General features: G+C 34.8%; 3 protein-coding genes across 3 annotated transcripts; 1 reads left to right on the plus strand and 2 right to left on the minus strand.

The window, feature by feature from the left end:
- Window positions 1–1,335: 1,335 nt before the first annotated feature.
- LOC140176262 (serine/threonine-protein phosphatase 7 long form homolog) lies at window positions 1,336–2,594 on the minus strand. The gene is made up of 3 exons (XM_072206202.1): window positions 2,008–2,594; window positions 1,823–1,853; window positions 1,336–1,725 (listed from the first exon to the last, which is right to left on the minus strand). Exons 1-3 carry the CDS (start codon window positions 2,592–2,594, stop codon window positions 1,336–1,338), a joined length of 1,008 nt encoding a protein of 335 aa, XP_072062303.1.
- Window positions 2,595–10,265: 7,671 nt separating this feature from the next.
- Window positions 10,266–14,900, plus strand: LOC112723130 (two-component response regulator ARR1). The gene is made up of 6 exons (XM_025774374.3): window positions 10,266–11,172; window positions 11,524–11,676; window positions 11,774–12,154; window positions 12,687–12,763; window positions 12,912–14,090; window positions 14,194–14,900. The coding sequence occupies exons 1-6, from the start codon at window positions 10,998–11,000 to the stop codon at window positions 14,263–14,265; spliced, it is 2,037 nt and encodes a 678-aa protein (XP_025630159.1). The 5' UTR covers window positions 10,266–10,997; the 3' UTR covers window positions 14,266–14,900.
- Window positions 14,901–15,575: 675 nt separating this feature from the next.
- On the minus strand, window positions 15,576–18,208 carry LOC112723131 (COBRA-like protein 7). Its single transcript, XM_025774375.3, has 2 exons — window positions 17,484–18,208; window positions 15,576–17,320 (listed from the first exon to the last, which is right to left on the minus strand). The coding sequence occupies exons 1-2, from the start codon at window positions 18,013–18,015 to the stop codon at window positions 15,903–15,905; spliced, it is 1,950 nt and encodes a 649-aa protein (XP_025630160.1). The 5' UTR covers window positions 18,016–18,208; the 3' UTR covers window positions 15,576–15,902.
- Between the last annotated feature and the right edge of the window lie 2,116 nt (window positions 18,209–20,324).

Genomic DNA, 20,324 nt, shown 5'->3' on the forward strand with positions numbered 1-20,324 from the left:
TCAACATGTGGTGACACGTGATGGTGTGGGACTCATCTCTGATCGACACGATTCTATTAGGTCAGCTATTGAGAGAAGTAATGGGGCTTGGTCTCCTCCTAGAGCATTCCATATGTTTTGTATCCGACATATTGAATCCAACTTCTTGACACCTTACTTGCAGAAGCTCATAGTCAATATTGGTAAGTTTAAATACAATGAACTTTGAATTTATTGTCAGTACGATCAAATAGAATGGTGTTCATTGTTGACTGAATATTTTTCATAGGATACTAGAGAACAATCAGGGAGTACCAGATGCACTATGAACGATTAAAGGAACGGGGTGAGGCTTACACCAACTGGCTTAATTGGATCCCACGTGAGCAGTATGCTTTGGCATTTGATGGTGGATACCGATGGGGTCATATGACCACCAATCTTGTGGAGTAAATCAACTCCGTCTTAAAGGGTGCACGCAATCTCCCGGTGACTGCGCTTGTTAAGGCTACATTTTACAGACTGAATGAGTTGTTCACTAGGAAAAGAGCTGAAGCTGAAGCCCGAATAAATGCTGGACTTGTGTTCTCTGAGATGGTGACCACCAAGGTGCATGCAAATCAACGGGCATCGGGTAACATATAGGTTAGTTGTTTTGATAGAGAAAATGAAGTATTTGAGGTACGGGAGATGCCAAGTGGGGTTGAGTATGCAGTTGACCTACGCCAGCGTCGTTGCGACTGTGGTGAATTTCAGGTTGACCGAATTCCGTGTCGACATGTGTTTGCTTGTTGTGCAAATCAGTGGTTGGACTAGAAAGTGTACGTTCATGATGTATACAAGATGGACCAAGTTCGAAGAGTATACAGGGCTAGGTTTAGACCACTGAAAAATCCTGCAACGTGGCCTGCTTATCATGGACCTCGATTTGTTGGAAATCCGTTCCTCAGACGTGTGGCCAAAGGTCGTCCGAAGATGACCCACTTCTTGAATGAGATGGACACTCGTATGTTGCGTCGCCCTAGGCGATGCAAGCAATGCGGTGCCGATGGCCATAGTCGTAGTAAATGTCGCCAAAGTGCTGGACCAAGTGCAGGTCCAGCCGAAGAGTAGTAGTTACCTTCTTTTACATTTCATCTGAATGAAGTTTGCTCTGGATACTCAAAATGTGGACCACCCAAATACTGTTGCTGTACCGGGACTGACGCTGAAAAATAATCAGACGGATGCGTCTCAGGAACATATGGTACAAAGTACTCAACCCCCCTGGTGTGGCGGTATTACTGGCGGTGGTGGTGGAGGTACCGGATCCGGTTCCAGTTCCGGCGCTGGTGGTGCTGGAGGACCTTCTGGATTCTATTCGAATACAAGGTTCGACAATTGCAAGTGGTCACCAAATGCAGCTCGGTACCAATGCATGTAAATTTCTAATGGATAATGTAAATGCACTAAGTCATCAGAGAGTGTGTGACTATACCGATTGGTCCACTTCATCACCCAAGAAGAGTGGGTATTGGCCCAATCTTGATTCTTAGGCCCAGTAAGAACTTCGCCGTGTGATGCACCTAGATTCTCTGGTTGATTAGGAACACCCTGTGTCAATCCAAATTGTCTCCTTACTCTATCAGATGCATGCCACTCGATGCATTCAAAAGATATAAGTGGCACTATGTCACTCCAGATAACCGAATTATGATGGATGTCTAAAGGAATCATGTCTGGGTCGATGTTTCCAATGCCATATGCCTGCCAAACAAACTAGACACATCGAACCAGTCAGATGATTACACAACAATTAATTTACTATACAAGTTACATACGGTACTTGTATTTTACAACATACCCGTCCTTCTTGTAGATCATCCAACAATCTCCTGTAGTGCGCAAGAGAATTATATCAGTAGGCATAGTTTTCACGGTCCCAGCTACGCCACCTGCCATCGGACAATTCATTAGTTAACTAATCTTGTAAAAAAACATAAAACAATTTCTATCATACATTTCAATGCATACTTTAATCAAACTTACCTGTTTGCAATTGGAAACACTCGGGGATTGCCGGGAATAGGCGCTAGAAATGGTAGCCGGATCCAAGCCCAAGTGAGCAAGAGTACCAACGGACCATCCATCTTCTTGCAGTCGACACGAGTTGCCCTACACAATGATCTATACAAGTGTGCCAGGCATGCCGAACCCCAACTAAACTGTATGATCTGATGAAAGTTACGGAGCAAAGGTAAAAATTTCCAATGAACAGCTGAACTCGCCTTATCTCCAAACATAACTGTCCCAAATAACAACATTATGTGACACTTTACATACATCTGAATATGCTCAACATTATTCAACACTATACGATCTCTCAAACCCCTAAACCATGTTAATTTTATAAAGCTCCCTCTACATTCCGTCTTCCTCGGTGCAACTCCAAATTGGTGCAAGCACTCGGCTTCCAATGCCTCAAAACAACTCATGGTCGGTTCTGTTACCGGAAGACCATTTGTCGGCAGACCGAGAATCATCGCCACATCCTCCAAGGTCACGGCACACTCACCAACTGGAAAGTGAAACGTGTGAGTTTCAGGCCGCCATCTCTCAATCAGAGCATTAATCATTGCTGACTGACATGGAATAAATCCAATTTGTGAAACATAATAAAATCATGTCTCGCGTAAGTGTGTGACTCAACAATTTGGTTGTATGAATCCTGCGGCTTTAAATGTTCACACAGTAACATCCTTGAACCCTACAATATCACATTTCCACTATAAGTCCCAGTATAATATAACTATATTCTCAAAAACACAATTATCGTTACATGACCATTATAACTAATTTCAGCATAATTGCATTCCAAGCATACGCAATAAATCCGTTATACAAAAATCTTTCAATCATATTCATTACCTTAAAACAGCATACTAATTTATTATTGTTATTATTACTCATAAAATAGCATACTAATTTTTTTTTTTTTTTTATTATTATTATTATTATTATTATTATTATTATTATTATTATTATTATTATTATTATTATTATTATTATTCATAACACAACATTACAATTTTCTAATCTAAGTTTAGTTACTACTAAGTTATTCTCTAAATTTTAATGAATTAAAATTCATTTATTATTGATCATAAATAAAATAATTTATTAAATTTTAATTATTAATCATAATAAATTATTAAACTCAATTACTACTACTAATAATAACTACAATCTACTTTAGGGGAGCATGTACAGGATCTGATTTCATTAGTTCATTAACTAAAAAAAATTATTTACAGCTTACCATACCATACCATACCATACATACATACATATATACATACATACATGATTAATTTCGACTTTAATTTCTATTTCTAACCACCTAATCATACATGCATACATACATACATACATACATGATTAATTTCAATTTTAATTTCTATTTCTAACCACCTAATAATAAAATCATACATACATATATGATTTAATTAATCTCTACTTAATGCTATTACAATATATATTTCTAATTAAATTTAATATTTATCACTATTATTATTATTAAATCAGATTATTAAAAAATAAAAACTTACATAATTTGGATCTCCAAGATAATTAACAATGTGAAGCTCTGGTTGATTTACTTCTTTAATTTTTTGTCTTCTTGGCATTTTCTTTGAATTCTTTGAGGTGGGGTTGAGGGTGTTGAAGAGAGGGAGACGAAAGTGAAAGAGAGTGAAAGAGAGTGAAAGGGATACGGTTGAGGGTGCTGAAGAGAGGAAAACTAAAGTCAAAGAGAGTGAAAGGGATAGGATGAGGGGGTTCTTTTGTGGCAAGGGGGTCACGGGCAACCGAGGGAATTGTATGCGTCACGCGTGGCCAAGGAACACAAATCGGTGCCATCGATTTGTGCACCCTTCGCGACCTGAAATCGGTGCCTCCGATTTCCTTGCAACCAATCGGTGCCACCGATTTCTGCTACCCAACCGTCACAAATCCGTTAAACACCAATAATCACCATATCGCTGCATAACTCCATCAACGACGTCATATCTAAATTAAAAAACTCTATATGAGTATATCCATCTCATTAAATATATATATATATATATATAAACTTCTATCCTTATTTCAATCATTTGTATGCATGGAAGTTTTTTAATTTATTCACAAATTCATAATTAACCAATTACATTATTGTGCTGGCATTATATATATATATATATATATATATATATATATATATATATATATATATAAATAAAAGAGTATAATAATAAATGGATATAGATATTTAAAGGTCATAGAAAAAGACCGTATTCATCACGTAAGACATGAATTTCGTTATGAGAAAGTAGAAGGAGCCAATGAAATATGTGTATAATGTATATAATGGAAGTTTAGAGAAATATTAGAGATATAAGTATTAATGTTATTTTTTTTCATCAGCTAAAGTTGTTGGAATGAGTGGTGTTATGACATGATATCAAAGTAAAAGTTTATTTTTTAACTCATATAGCTCATTGTACATATTGTACAAATATTCTATTGGCTCCCTAACAGAATTCGTTAGTTATTTGACTTGAATATTTTGTATGTTTCTACAAATTTTTATCTTAGTTAATATCAACATTGATCCAAAAGTATATTATGCAGCAAATACATAAGCAGCAAAACTTCTTCCTGTTTTAATTTTTGAATGATTAACAAAAGGTAAACTACTACGTCCTTTATTAAACATTGAATATTTTTTAACATGAGAATGAGCATGCATTTCGAGTATTAGAAAAAAATATAAAAATATTATTTGTATACTAAAATTAACCACTAAAATCAGTCATCAATGTATTTGTATATAAATATATATGTGATTTAATTTATTTTAATGTGTATTTATATTTGAAAATGTATTTTATACTTATAACTTAATAATTGATTTTTTTTACGACTACTTTAATAACTGATTTTAGTATAAATATAACATAATTAAAAAAAAAATCATAGTCAAATGAGTAATTCGAAGACAAGAAATAAAATAATAATAAACAGTAATAACAACAATGTGATGTCCGGTTTTTAATTCTCCGGTGATTCATTTAATTGTGTTAATTAAAGCCGTGTGTGATGGTGGCATTGAAAAAGCAATGGCACTACAGGGATGGCAAAAAATTTTTTATCTGCAGATATTCGTAAGATTATTCTCGGCGAAAAAGTTAATAGGAATTTGTAAAATTTTTATGGAGATGGACCTGTCTCCACGAATAAATAAAAATGGAGACAAAAATTGAGGTACTCATTTTATGAAAATTTGTGAAATTCTCACAAAAAAAATTATTTAAATATTTTTTATATAAGTTATGTAAATAATTTTAATTTATTTTATTTTAATTTATATGTTAAAAATTTTATATATATGTAATTATGTTAAATTTGTGTTTAAATTATATTTAATTGAATATAAAATTTTATTCCGATTGTATTGTTTTTTTTTAAAATTTAAAATTTAATAATATTTAATTATCGATAGATATTTACGAATATCTGCCCTTTTCATAAAAAAATATAAATAGAGATTTATGACAAAAATGAGAGGAGAACGGAACGGGGGATCGGAAAGGTCTCCGCTCTCTGAAGACCCATTCCAACTTTAAGTCTTTAACCAAATAAGAAAAGTTAGTTGTAAAAATTATAAAACAAGAAAAAGTGAAGTGTTGCTGGACATGGGACTCATGATTATATTAATATATTAATACAAGCTTATTATATTAATACTCTTAACAAGTATTTTTACAAGAAAAATATTATGGAACTAATAATATTTTTTATATTTTAACTAATAACTAACTACCATTCTATTTTTTTACTAGAAGAGTTTATCTTTAAGTATTTTCTTTCTTAAATCTCTTATTATTATTATTATTATTATTATTATTATTATTATTATTATTGATATATGACCAGTAAATATTATAATTTTTAATCAGTATTTAATCAGCAATAATTTATACTTATATTTATAAAAATTTATACTTAAAAATATATAATTTATATTTATATTTATCAAAATTTATACATATAAATTAATAAAATATATTTATTCAAATTAATTTAATATTTATATTGATAAAAAATAACAAAAAATATTAAAAATGACTAATTTTTAAACATTTTTTTAATTATTACTTAAAAAAAAAATACAAAAAGAAGTTAGCAAAAGTTGGTTGCATTTTTCTCCAACTTCCACGAATTGCCACTTGGTACAAGTTTGTTGGTCTAGAATCACATTCAACCTGACAATTATTATAATTTAAAAGATAAAAATTCAGATGCAGATAATTTTATACAAAGTTAATAACTAAAAGTCATTAGATGATAATTTAATTAAATTTATCAAATTATTTAATTATTATCAACTATCAACTTCACATAAAGTTAACTGTACTTAAATTTTTACCAATTTAAAAACCTGTAAAAACAATAAATATTTTAATTGCGCGCATGTATTGTTTAATCTTTATCGCCCACTCCCAGTCTCACTCAAACTCCATACAAAAATATTCCATTTCCCTTAAAAGCATATATCATGTGTGTTTCGCCATTCTCTAACTCATAAAAAGCTTAAAACCAGGAGGAACAAACCATAAACAATTAACGATAATATATTGAATCATGAAACTTTAAAGATTTAAATCTGTTGGGAGAAGCCAAAGTGAAAGCTAAGAGCTAAGATGAGACAAGTGAAGAGGGTATGTATTGTAATATATAGTGCTCAGTGTGGGGAATGAGTGTACCACAATGTGTGTTTTGCTCCTAATTAATTAATTATTATTATTCTAACATATATGTCAAACTTTTTTACAGTGATGAAAAGCGTTACTTATTGTGAGGTCTTGTTTATTCATCGTAAGAGAAAAAAGGTTCCAAAGCGAATATACGTTTTGCAGATTGCTACCTTTTTTGCCGTGCTTCACTGCTTTTCTTGCACTATGTATTATAAATTTTCCCAATTATTCAAATATTATAGGGTTGCTTACCTTAAGGATTTGTCATAATTAACTTTAATTTTACTCCTAAGTAATTTTTTCTCCCCCTCTCTCTTTTATTTTCATCTCGTTATTACATTATTATTTTTAGAGAAAATATAGGGAGCCAATGGAATATTTGTACAATGTGTACAATGGAGGTTTAGAGGTATTCGATTCAGTATTAGAGATATAATTATTAGTGTTATCTTTTCTCATCAACTGAAGTTTTTGGGATGAGTGGTATCATGATATGGTATTAGAGCTTTAGATTCGAAAGGTTAGGAGTTCGATTTTTGATAAACCCCAAAATCAACTTAAACTTTTAGGATGAGATGTTTATTATCCCTAGTATTCGGATGATTATTCTGAATAGTCCGAGTCATGTTCATTTTTTAATTCATATAACTCATTGTACATATTGTACAAATATTTTATTAGTTCCTAGCAGAAGTCTTATTTTTATAATTATTTGCTACCTTCAAATTAAATGATGTTTAGGCTATGTCCCAGGCCAGCATCAAACTGATTATGATGATAAAATCTTACCCCAAAGAAAACAACATGAAAAAAAGAGATGACAATGCTGTGGTAGAAGAAAAGGAAAAAAGGGAAAACAATACATAGTATGGAGACCTTATCCTATGGAAGTGGCGTCATGTGACACGTGTCGAGGGAGGGTTTGTTTCCCAAAACAGAGTACATATATAAATAGACCCTTAACTAATAAATAAATAAATAAATTATAAAATATATAAAATTTCAATTTTAATACATTTATTATAATAACTTTAATGCGAAACCCATGTGAGTAGACAGAATTAAATAGTAAATACTATTAAAAGACAAAAAACACTATTCAATAATGAACTAAAAAATTTTAATTCATTGAAAAAATTAAAGGTTAAAATTAGTGATTTTTATTGTTTAATAAAGAAAATTGAAAAAGCAAAGGAGTGAGTCGGAATAATATATGTAGACTGAGAAAGGCAACAACAAAAAAGAGAGAGAGAGAGAGAGGATTGAGGAGTTTTTAGGGATTCAAGTTGGTTGCATTGAACTGAAGTCGCTTCAAAAGGAGAGCTTCCTTCTTCACCTCACACCCTCTATTGTATGTAGCAGCCTTCACACTCAAAAAGTTCTTGAACCTAATACCCACTTTAGTTTGCAGTTTCCACTCCTCTTACCTTCCATATATTAATATTATTATTCTCTTTTTTAATATCAAATTTTGTTATTATTATTTGAATAACGTGGAAACCAATTAATAAGTAATTTGATTTCTACACGAATCTCAATTGTCTCTATTTAGTTTCCAAATTTTACAAATGAAGTGTTGACATGGACAATGACATACTACGCTAGAATCAATAAAATGATACAGTTTTACTTTTTGACGTTTAAATAACCATAAAACGCCGTTGTATTACTTGGTTTGAGAGGAAAAATTTTAATAAACACCACCTATGACGTTTTTAGGTTACGTGAGTGCTAAAACTAAAATAACATCGTTTTACAAAGTACAACGTAGCATCTGATTGTTCACGTTACCGTTTTGGTCTGTGCGTCGAAAATTATTTTAAAAACTAACATGAGTTATATTCGCAAAATTTAAGATTAGATAAAAATTATTAAAATTTTAAAAACCAAATTAAAACTTAAGTATAAATTTTGAGATCAAATTGAATATTATTTCCAAAACTCTTTCTAAGTATCCTTTATATAATAATGTAACCTATTACATTATCCTTAGGTTGTTTGAAAAAATATCCGAAGGGTTTGTTTAATTTAATTTATTCTTTTTCTAGTTTCCAAGTAGCAGGTTGCTTTAATTTCTGAATGAAATAAATAGTAAACTAGTAGTTGCAAAAATTGGAATGGCCACTCTCACTGCATCAAAGTGGAAACCAAATTAAAGGCACCACCACAATAGAGTTAATTAGTGGTGGTTGTCATGCCAACAACATTACTTTATTTACTATATAGTATATGGTATATACAACTATGCCTTTGTGAATTTGGACACACAATCACTATTTTTAACTCATTGTTGTTCAAGGAACAAAATAAAATTTTCAAATTCAATTTCATAGTGCCTGTGCTTGGTTACGTTCACCACAAGTGTGCATTATTCCATACAATTAAGTGATTAAAATTAAGGGTCAAATCAATGAACTGGCTTGCATCACTTTGGGATTGGTTTACATGTATGAATGTGAAGTGGACATTGATCCAAACCCAAACAAACAAATCATTATTTTGAGCTTCCCATGAATCTTTATTATTAGGCTTTGATGTGTATAGAAGAAAAAAGAGACCCACCATGGAGGATAAGGCTTGGTTTAATATTCTATCCGTCTGTTTCATGTAAATGCACTACAAAATGAAAATGTGGGAAACAATTATAAAAGGAAGGAAAAAAAAAAAGGTACGAGGAAGAAAAGTTGCATTGGAAGTGTTAATTTGGAATGTTAATTGATGATTAAGGAATTAGAATATAATAGTAGTATAAAGCTTATGGTTTTGTGTGCCAATTAAATATTCGACTATTAATAATGGATTATGTATTTCTTACCTTTTCTATTTTTAGTGGCGGTTTTTCTTTTTTGGGGTACTAATGTCTTATTACTTTTCTAATTAGGAGAATCAAAATCCTGGCTTTTTTTGGTTAACAATTAGAACACATATTAAGACTGTTAGTATAAATTTGTAAATACTTTAATTTAATAAATATATAACAACTGTATTTGAAAATTTAAACTTTTTATTTCTATAAATTATTTTTCATTAATAATTTTAACATGTTTTTTAAGTTAAACTTTTTTTAGGAAAATAATTAAAATTCTTAGCTTATTAATTAATATTAATAATTAGTAAGTTCGTTGCTTAATTACAGAGATCCATTTTAAAGCACGAATAAACGTCTATAAAAGCATTTAATCTTTTATATTAATGTTGTCCCATACACGAATTTAAACAGCATTTATATCTGATGAGAGAACACGACAACTTGTTGACATGCTCTACATAGTACCACACAGTAATTAACTTTGACATAAAATACCCAACATGCCTGCATTCCATTAATAAAATATGTATCTAAAGTATATGTTAAAGTTATTATTATTATTAGAAAATTTTCATCTTTAAATAAATATACGAAAAATATTAAAAAAATTATATAATAATAAAGATAAACCCTTTTGTCTGTGATTGAACCTACTACTTTTTTTGAAAGGCACTAACATACGTGAAATTATTGGGTGCTAAGTGCTAACAGCTACAAAAGCAATTTAATAAATGATTACAACAAGAGGATAATAGAAAAACAAAAAAAATTTCCCTAATAAAAAAAAAATCATCAAAAAAAGAAAAAGAGAAAGAGAATTAATTAAAGTTGTGAGTATAGGCAGTAAAATTCGAAAGCATGAGTTGTTAAAAATGTGTCGGAAGAGTAGATTTAATTTAAGAGGAGGGGGCAAGTTCCTCCAATGAATGAGCTGGATCCACTCTCTCAGGAATGACACATAACTTGGAATATCGTTATTATTTATTTTTCATAATTCATTCATAATTAATACTAAATGTAAGATTAATAAAAATAATAAATGCGTTATTTTTAAATTAAAATTTCATAAATGGAAGATGTGAAAAATAAGAAGAAACCAGAAAAGAAACAGTAGGAGGATTTTAGAAGGACATAACATAAGGTGGAGTTTAAGGCACAAAACATGTTTATATAAATAATTTTGTGTCCGAAAATTCCATTTCCCCTTTTTGTTTTTTAATTTCTTCTTCTCCGATTCCTGCGTTCTCCTTTCATTTCAGTTGCTTCTCGTTGAATAATTGAACTCGGCTCCCAACTACTACTTCTTTGTTTGTTTCAATTTCAATTATGTGAAACCTCAGAAAACAGAAACCGCTGTTCTGTTTTTGTTTCATGTTTTTGTCTGAGTTTGTTGTGTCGCTGTGGCTGTTTGGATCTCTGAACTCAACTTAACCATGAATCTCAGCAACGGGAGGGGATCCATGTCGACGGTTACTTCAGGTGCTGCTGTGAAATCCGCCGACGCCGTCTCCGACCAGTTTCCGGCGGGTCTGCGGGTCCTTGTTGTGGACGATGATCCCACGTGTCTCATGATTCTCGAGAAGATGCTCCGAACTTGTCTTTACGAAGGTACTACAACTCAATCACCTCTCTCTCTCTCTCTCTGGCTCTCTTCAATTTCGATTTTCCGATTTGTAGGTTCAATTCCTTGAACCAAAAACTAAGTAAAGAAACAGAAAAGATTGTCCCTTTTTTCCCCCAACTATATTACATGCATGTAGATAGTTATTTGGTGATCGCAAAATTTGTTATTGCAATCCTTTTATGAATTGTTCTTGGATTCTTGTATGTATACTTCTCTTCAAGTTTGGTTCCCTTTTACTTCATGTGGTGCTTCTCTAGTTCTCTTGCTCTTCGATTCTTGTGCTTCTCTTGTTCTTGAATTCTAAATTTTGAGGAATTTTGTTGTATCCATTTCAGTTACCAAATGCAATACAGCAGAGAAAGCACTTACACTTCTGCGAAAGAATAAAAATGGGTTTGACATTGTTATCAGTGATGTGCATATGCCAGACATGGATGGATTTAAACTGTTAGAACACATTGGCTTGGAAATGGACCTCCCTGTTATCAGTAAGTGTTCTTATTCATCAGCTTAGATCCGTATGTGCACTGCATTGATGTGTTTGAGACTGACATGGTTTTGTGCTATGGTTGTTACTTGTTACAGTGATGTCTGCAGATGATGGTAAAAACGTTGTTATGAAGGGTGTAACACACGGTGCCTGCGATTACTTAATTAAACCGGTTCGCATAGAGGCTTTGAAGAACATATGGCAGCATGTCGTTCGCAAGAGAAAGAATGAATGGAGAGATACTGAGCAGTCGGGTAGTGCCGAAGAAGGAGATCGACAGCAGAAGGCATCGGATGACGCGGATTACTCGTCGTCGGCAAATGAAAGCAACTGGAGAAACTCGAAGAAGAGGAGGGATGAGGAAGAGGAAGCAGAGGAAAGAGATGACACTTCAACTTTAAAGAAGCCAAGAGTTGTTTGGTCTGTTGAGCTGCATCAACAGTTTGTAGCTGCTGTAGATCAACTGGGAATTGATAGTATGTGAAAAAATTTTCCCTTTTCCCTTTCCATGCAACCTATGCCTAATTCAGCATAACAATGCATAACAGCACTTTGGATGCATCATCCAAAGGGTATGCATGTATTTGTTTAATTGCATACATGAGCTGTGAAATCCTCAAAACAACAATTTCACTGTGTCGATAACACATACAGGCTGCAGATTGTTGCTCATAAAAATCACTTAATCTAGTTGTATCTCACTAAATTGGTAGTTTGTCTCTAAGGAGAGTAGATCAGATAGATGGTTGACTAATAATTAGAAAAATAATAAGCGAAACAATTAAGAAATATTTAGTCTTTAATAGTTTCTCATTAGATATAGTTTATGATAGGACACCATAGCATTGACTAAGCTATATAGTTGCCAACCACACTTAATAGGATAAAGTTTGGCTGTTGTATCTTAGTTGGGAAGAATTATAGTGTTCTCGAACCTTAGCTGATTAATTAGACGTTTCTTAATATATACGACCTCCTCTTATATTTTCAAATTTGATGTTTATACAGAGGCTGTACCCAAAAAGATTCTTGAATTGATGAATGTTCCTGGACTCACCAGAGAAAATGTAGCCAGCCACCTTCAGGTATTATATTGTCATGCAATGTGTACTTTGGGATGAATAGATTCAAGAGTAAAATTTCGTATCCCTACTTCTCCCAGTTGTTGTGGTCACCTTTGCTATTAGATGATTACCTGAAGGAGCTAACACATTTTTCCCTTGTTCATTGCAGAAATACCGTTTGTACCTCCGAAGGTTGAGTGGGGTTTCTCAGCATCAGAATAACATGAACAGTTCCTTCATGAATCCTCAAGATGCAACATTTGGGACAATTTCTTCGATTAATGGAATTGATCTTCAAACTCTTGCAGCTGCTGGCCAACTTCCAGCACAAAGTCTAGCCACACTTCAAGCAGCTGGACTTGGTAGGTCAACTCCGAAAGCGGGTTTACCCATGCCCATCATGGATCAAAGAAACCTTTTTAGTTTTGAAAACCCAAGGTTAAGATTCAGTGAAGGGCAACAACAACAACAACATTTGAGTAACAGTAAACCAGTGAACTTACTTCACGGAATCCCTACAAATATGGAACCAAAGCAGCTTGCCAGTTTGCACCAATCATCCCAACCCCTTGGCAACATGACCGTCCGAGTCAATGCTTCTACACAGAGCAATCCCTTGTTAATGCAGATGGCACAATCCCAACCCAGAGGACACATGCTAAGCGAAAATACTGGTCCTCACCTTCCCAGACTCCCATCATCTTTGGGGCAGCCTAGTGCATCAAATGGAACTTCTAATGCTCTTATGGGCAGGAATGGGATTGCGGGTAGTACTAGAGCACCTGGCTACAATCCTATTTCACAAAGCTCTTCAATGATGAATTTTCCCATCAATCAAACCACTGAAATGCCCATCAGCAGTTTCCCTCTTGGAAGCACTCCTGGTATATCCAGTATCACAACAAAAGGCTCGTTTCAAGAAGAAGTTACTTCTGGAATTAAACGGGCAGGCGGGTTTGTTCCAAATTATGACATTTTTAGTGAACTGAAAAAGCCACTTGATTGGGAGGTATCGAATCCAAGCCTTACGTATAATGCTGCCTCTCAGCATGCAAATCCTTTACATGGTAACATTGATGTCTCGCCTTCAGTTTTAGTGCAGCAGAGCTTTTCTTCTAACCAACAGACGGGACAAAGCAGAGATGCCAATACCATGATTGTAAAGCCTATATTCTCTGCGAGCGAAAGCATGGAGCAAGGCACTCTCCAAAATCAACACCTCAATACACTCGTCACTGACAACTCAATAAGGGTTAAGACCGAAAGAATCCCTGATGCAAGCTCCCAAACTAACTTCTATCCTGAGCATTATGGGCAGGAGGATCTCATGAGTGCACTTCTCAAACAGGTTGGTCCTTTGATCTTTTCCGTGTTCGCTAATTCACTAAATTCTTGTATGCCTGTTTATAGCTTTTCACTTTATACAAATCACATCTGTATGGTTCTGGCAGCAAGAAGGCATTGGACCTGCTGAGAATGATTTCGACTTCGACGGGTATTCCCTGGATAACGTTCCGGTCTAGAACAGACCTTGTATAGTTCCTTCCACTTGCAGTTGCCAGTGTAAATAGTTGCTGTTACATATGCTTTATCATTCTGCAATCAGCTAGTTTGGAACTGAGTGTAAATTGTTCAACAAACAGATATTCAGACTTCTGGAAATAGTGAACGACAGTGGTTTAGTCTCGACACGAAATCTGTTAAAGACGCGATAAAGATGCCTCAACTGCATATATGCAAAGGGCATGGACAATTTTTGACTGCTTTGAATAACAAAATTCCTAGTAAGCTTCTAACTTTAGGGTGTTGATGAAGGTATGTTGGGTTAGGGAGGATTGCAGAAGCAAGGTTTTGATACATCTGCAGACTCGTAGGAGCATTTCTAACACTAATAACAATTGTGAACATTATTTTTCTTTTGTTCCTTTTTCATTTTCTCTTCTAGTGTATGTTGGTCAAAGTAAGCAAATGACTTACCTTAGGCATGTAAATATTTCCATTTGGTTGCTCAAGACATTGGGTCTTGCTATTCTTTTCTGGTTGTTCTTGTACTTAGATACTTTTGTTTGTGCTTTTATATTTGTCATATTATGTTTTGCATTCCCTGTGGCCTGTACAATAACAATAGTAACTTGATTAATAGGCAGTGATTAACTAACTGATCAGTGATTATGGGGTTCTCTGGTGCCATTTCTTTGGGCGGTTTCATTTGTTATTCTGCAAGAAGCCAAAACATTTTTGTTACTATAAAGCACAGTTGTTTAAGAGCTGGTTATCAACATATGCATACTTAACGGTGCTCAGAGAAGAGATTTGCTAGGATTAGATACTCAATAATAAAGCTTTGCTATCTTTATAGAGGTTAATATGGTAATTCAAATATAGTTCTAATATATCGTTTTTAATGTATAATTTAATTTTACTTGTAAGTCAGATTATAGGTTTAACCACATTCAAGTTTGGTCAAGCTAATTAACTCTTGACCTCGCCAATTTTTTTAGGGTCATGTGTATATTTTTATTCTGCACGGATAAATATACTTTGGTAATTGTTTCATTCATATTCTTTCGAAATTAGAGATTCTTTATTATTGTGTAATTTTTGTTGTGCATATTTTTAACACAAAAATTATTCATAAACTAAGTACATCACTAAAAATGATACATAAACTAATTACATAGATTTTAAAATAAAATATACAAAAAAAATTATTTCATGTATTAAATATGTATATAATTAAATTTATTCTCTAATTTTCGAAGAGCATCAAAGTAATTGTCAATTGACCTCCATTTGGATTTTGGGTCTAGAGACTAGGCACACTAATAAGCGATTCCAATCAATGATTCAATGTCATATATGATTAGGAAAAACGAATGCAATATATATGAAGATGATCTTAGAATAAAAAAAACAAAAGAAATATATTTCTGTCATCTAATACAATAAATCTACATTTTCTATACCATAACATTCTCTAAAGAATCATACCAATTGAACAAGGATTGGCAACGCACAGCATCCAAATCAATCATACAGCTTGAATGTTACAACAGAACTAACGTCTCTCACTGAATCTCTGTGATGATATCAACATATGAATGTAATACTGCCTCAGAAACCGACGCAAGCAAGATTCACAATCAAAACATGACCACTGCTACCGCATCAAGATAACCAGCAACAGAGACAGAACGATAGAAGTTTTCCAGGACAAGACCTCCCTGAATCCACTACTCGTTGGATACACCGAAGGAAGTGAACATTCCTCGCCATTGAAGAACACTTTAGTGGGAAACCCATCTCTATGAGCAACATCAATTCCTGGGGTAGTTTTCTTGGTGAATGAGATTACTGATTGTTGTTTACCAGGCACCCTAGGATCGTTAAGAGGGTTGGCACCATCTGCTTCCGCGACAAGGTAGTTCAGTCCTGGCAAACCTTGCATCAATATGGTATTATTGTTTACACCGTCTAGGGCGGTTGCATTGAATGAATACATTTTCTCAAAACCTGCAGCTGCTTTATCCATTTGCACTGCAGCAAACCAATCTGCGAAATTAGTGTCACCCCAGTTGAAAAGAGTGACTCTTGCACTCCACCCTTTAGTGTAGTCTGTGTATACATGCCAGTTAATGCTTACACCACAGTTGTCACTACATGGCATTGGTTTCGGAACCGGTAGATGCTTCAGATCAGCCCAAGCAACAGCTTTCGCAGTTCGGTTATCAAAAGGAACAAGAAGTGCCTCTGGTGGAAGGAACATAGCCTGTGCAGTAGTACTACATGTTCTTGCAGTGTTACTGGGGCATCCACAGGCACATGTTTTGCAAGGTATAACCGAATCATTGTAATATGCTGAAAATGAGACACAGCATTTGCTGGTTGCTCCCTTGGGCTTCGTTATGTTGCACACAACCTGCCAACTTGCCATCACTGTCTTGTTCGACGGCAAGCCCGATGGATCCGGATTTTCACTAGGACTCACTCTCACGGGAGGGCCACACTTGTAAGTTGGGTTGAGGGTGCCATTTATCTTCCAGTTCTGTGGCGGGGAAAGCTGAGAGCGATTGAGAGCGGGCGGCATCTTGAAAACCTGCATCTGAAATTTCGAAACGGATTTGCTGGGGTCCATCGAGGGCGGCAATATAGTACCATTCCTGCAGCAAAAAGGGATCTTACCAAGATCCGTATCGTTGAACTTGGTGGGAGGAAGATCAATGATGGTTGGCCTTCTCTCACAATTCAAGACATTGGCAAAGTCAAGCTCCTTGTAGAATGTCCCTTGCTTACCAAAGACACAATCAGAAGCATCCACAACATAAGGATAAGCCCCTTTCATTGAGTATATGAACTCATCATTCATCCAATCCCAGCTCAATTTCCAATTGTCAAGACGACCTAGAGGGTTATGGTTTGCAATGGTAACCTCAGCCCAGTAATTGGAATCATAAGTTCTAATCACATCATACATGATTGATAGATCACCATCTTGACGGGGAAGGAACTCATCATCTATGGTTATGTTCGTTTTGAACTTCGGATCCTTTGTGCAACACACATTACTCACATTCTTCCCTGAAAAAACCAACATTATTTTCTTTTTCAATGTCAACACTAGTCAAACCACATTCCCCTAACTTAAATTCTAAGATCAAACACCTAACCTAAACACAAATCCAAATCCAAATCACAATCTCAGTTTAGAAGAATTAAATCACGCGAAAACGAGAAATGTTACCTTGACCAGTTGGCTTCTTACAGATGAATCCATCGTTGGCGAGATTGATGGAGGAAGGAAGAGGAACAGTGGGCGGCGCCACTCCAAAAACAGTGCCAACGAGATCGATCTGGACCTGCATCTGCGTCAAGTCGCCGGCGGTTTCCACCGCAGTCTTGAGGTCAGTCATAGGATATCCAGCGAAGATGGTGCCGTTACCGACAGCGGCGGGGAGAGTGGTGCCGTCGGCGAGGACGGCGCCGGAGGCAGAGACGAGGAACTCATTGTGCTGGAACTTGACGAAGACCTTCCATGACTTGAGGTCGTCGAGGCCGTTGTTGAGAACAGTGAGCGTGGACTCGAACCGGTACGGTTGCTTGGCCGCATCGGAGACATTGGGCGGGAGGCGCGTCCCGCCGGTGTAGGCGTAGGAGACGAGTATGCCGTTACAGGATGCTGACTGGGCCGTAGAAAACGGCGTCGTTTGAATCAATATGATGGATAGAACGGCGACGCTGCTGATAAAGCAGCTAAGGAAGTAGTGCGATGCCATTGCTTTTTTCCTTACCAATTCGAAATTTGAAACCAGAAAGAGACGCCACTTAAGCTTGCTCTATTTAAATATAAGCAAACGTTTTATTATTATTTTGAGAAAGAGAGAGGGAGGGGAAAAAAGGAACTACTTAATAAACGCGTAGGAGAAAGAGAAAGGAACGGGAAGGGTCCTACAGCTGTGTTATGTGTGTAATGAAATGTACACGGTACATGGACTACACTTGATATCATTGATAATCACAACATGTTATGAATTTCTAATTTTTAATCAAAGTATGCCTTTTGGGTTATTCCATGTTTCATTTTTGTAATTCAAATGACAGGGCGTTGGCGTTGTAATGCCGTGGCTCGCAATTTTTAAAAATCTATTTAACGTTAATATTTAATTAAGCTTATGAGAAAGTAAAATCATTTTTCTTTTAGAAGAAAAACCTTCGTCTAATTTAAAAGAACCTTGTTATGAAAAAAATTTAATGAGTCAAAACAAATTCATGTTTTAATTATTCCTTTAACTTTTGTGCCTCAAACGTTCCATAACATATATATACATAACAGGTCATGGATTCGTTACTCCTACTTGTTTGTAGGAGTATAATTAACAATTATTAAAATAATTATAAAATATATTCCATTTATTTTAAAAAAAATTATTAATTAGATTTTGATTTCTCAAATTTTTTATTTTTAATTTTTTTTTAATTTCAGATTAGAAGCATTCATAGAAGAGAAGCATGTCTACTAGATTTTTCATCTAATTTCAATTACTGTCATTTTCTCATTCTTTTTTTCTTCTGCAAATCTCGTTTGCATATTCTCGCCGCCGCGCAAGACTCTACCTCAACGCTTGGAGGTTAATTAATCATTATGCCTTTTCAATTCATCATTTCGTATGTTTTTTTCTTTGTTCTTTGCACTGTTACTTCTTCAATCTCTTTGACACTCTCTCTGACTTTGACATCCACACACACGCACTTTCTATGTTATAAATGGTTAACACACGTTGTGGTTGTTGTTGGTGGTGGTAATGATGGTGTTTCTCATGTCAACTCTCTCTAATTGCTACTATATTTATTAGTTTTCGGTGTTTTTATTTGCTTATTCATATGGTAGTTGTAACCTCGGCAGAGTAACATGGAACAAAAACCATGTTTCATTCGGCGAGTGTTCAACAAGAACATAGTCTTGTCCATGATTTTGTATCCCATATTGGTCGATTTGCCTTTGATTCCAGGTTCTTTACCTTTGGCTCTGATAATTGCGCTTTAGCTTTATCAAATTACTTGCACTTCAATGTCACAAAGCAAAGTGTGTGTTCTCCTGCTTCTCTTAGCTTGAAACTTGGAGGCAGAGGGGATTCGAATTTGAATTTCAGGAGGTTTTTTAATTATTTCAACACAGCTATTAGGTTCCACACTCAGAAATTGCCAATTGGATTTGATTCTCCCAGCCTTAATTCTGGGGATAATAGTGATGATATTGTTGTACTACTCAGTAGTTAAGAGGAATGTTATTGCCATGAAAACGAAACAAAATTGAGTGTAAAGACCAATCAAATCTGAACTTTGAGCATGAGGAGATCAAATCCTTGTTGAACCATTCCCTTTTCAACGTCAAAACCTCAACTAGCAAAGGTTGAGGTTTGTACTCTTGTTATGGCTTGATGCTAGTTTATGGCGAATCATTTCATGGTTCTTTTGCCTTCAGGTAGTGATTGTCAAGAAGAGTTCACACAACTGGTAAAGACTCGAAATTCATCCCAAAAAGACATCCAGTGGAGTGAGGGACTCATTTGGTAGTGGTAGTGATTGCTAATTCATAGTAGGGTAAATCAAATTGGGGACTTTGCTTTGCATTCTCTTTGGTGTATCATTGAATTGACTCTTAACTGGACCAAAATCCATATCATTGACACCCATTCTTAGGATAATATTTGTTCCATTACACTTTTTTGGTGGATCCAAAATGTTCTAGAAGTTTAATCCTGTTGTCCATTGAATAGAATCATGTAGATTGCATTATCTGGTTTGCATATATTGGGAGCTGCAGCATTCTTTGGCTATAGCTAGTCTGCCGGTTTGTGGCAGCCAAAGCCTCTATTTGCAGTTCTCTACCGTCCAATTCTCTTATGCTACAGTTACATTAGGTTAACCTTTAACCTTTAGTCACCTCCTTTACAATCAACAAACACCGTTTTGCACAATGGATTGCCATCCTTTGTGTTAACACTTTCCTCGTTCCCTTGTGTTTCAGACCTTTTGGCTTAGCCTAGTGTGCTCCGTGCATCATCCGAGATTGTTATAATGTGAA

The sequence above is a fragment of the Arachis hypogaea genome, chromosome 11 (assembly GCF_003086295.3).
Source record: "Arachis hypogaea cultivar Tifrunner chromosome 11, arahy.Tifrunner.gnm2.J5K5, whole genome shotgun sequence".
In the NCBI taxonomy this organism is placed as follows: domain Eukaryota; kingdom Viridiplantae; phylum Streptophyta; class Magnoliopsida; order Fabales; family Fabaceae; genus Arachis; species Arachis hypogaea.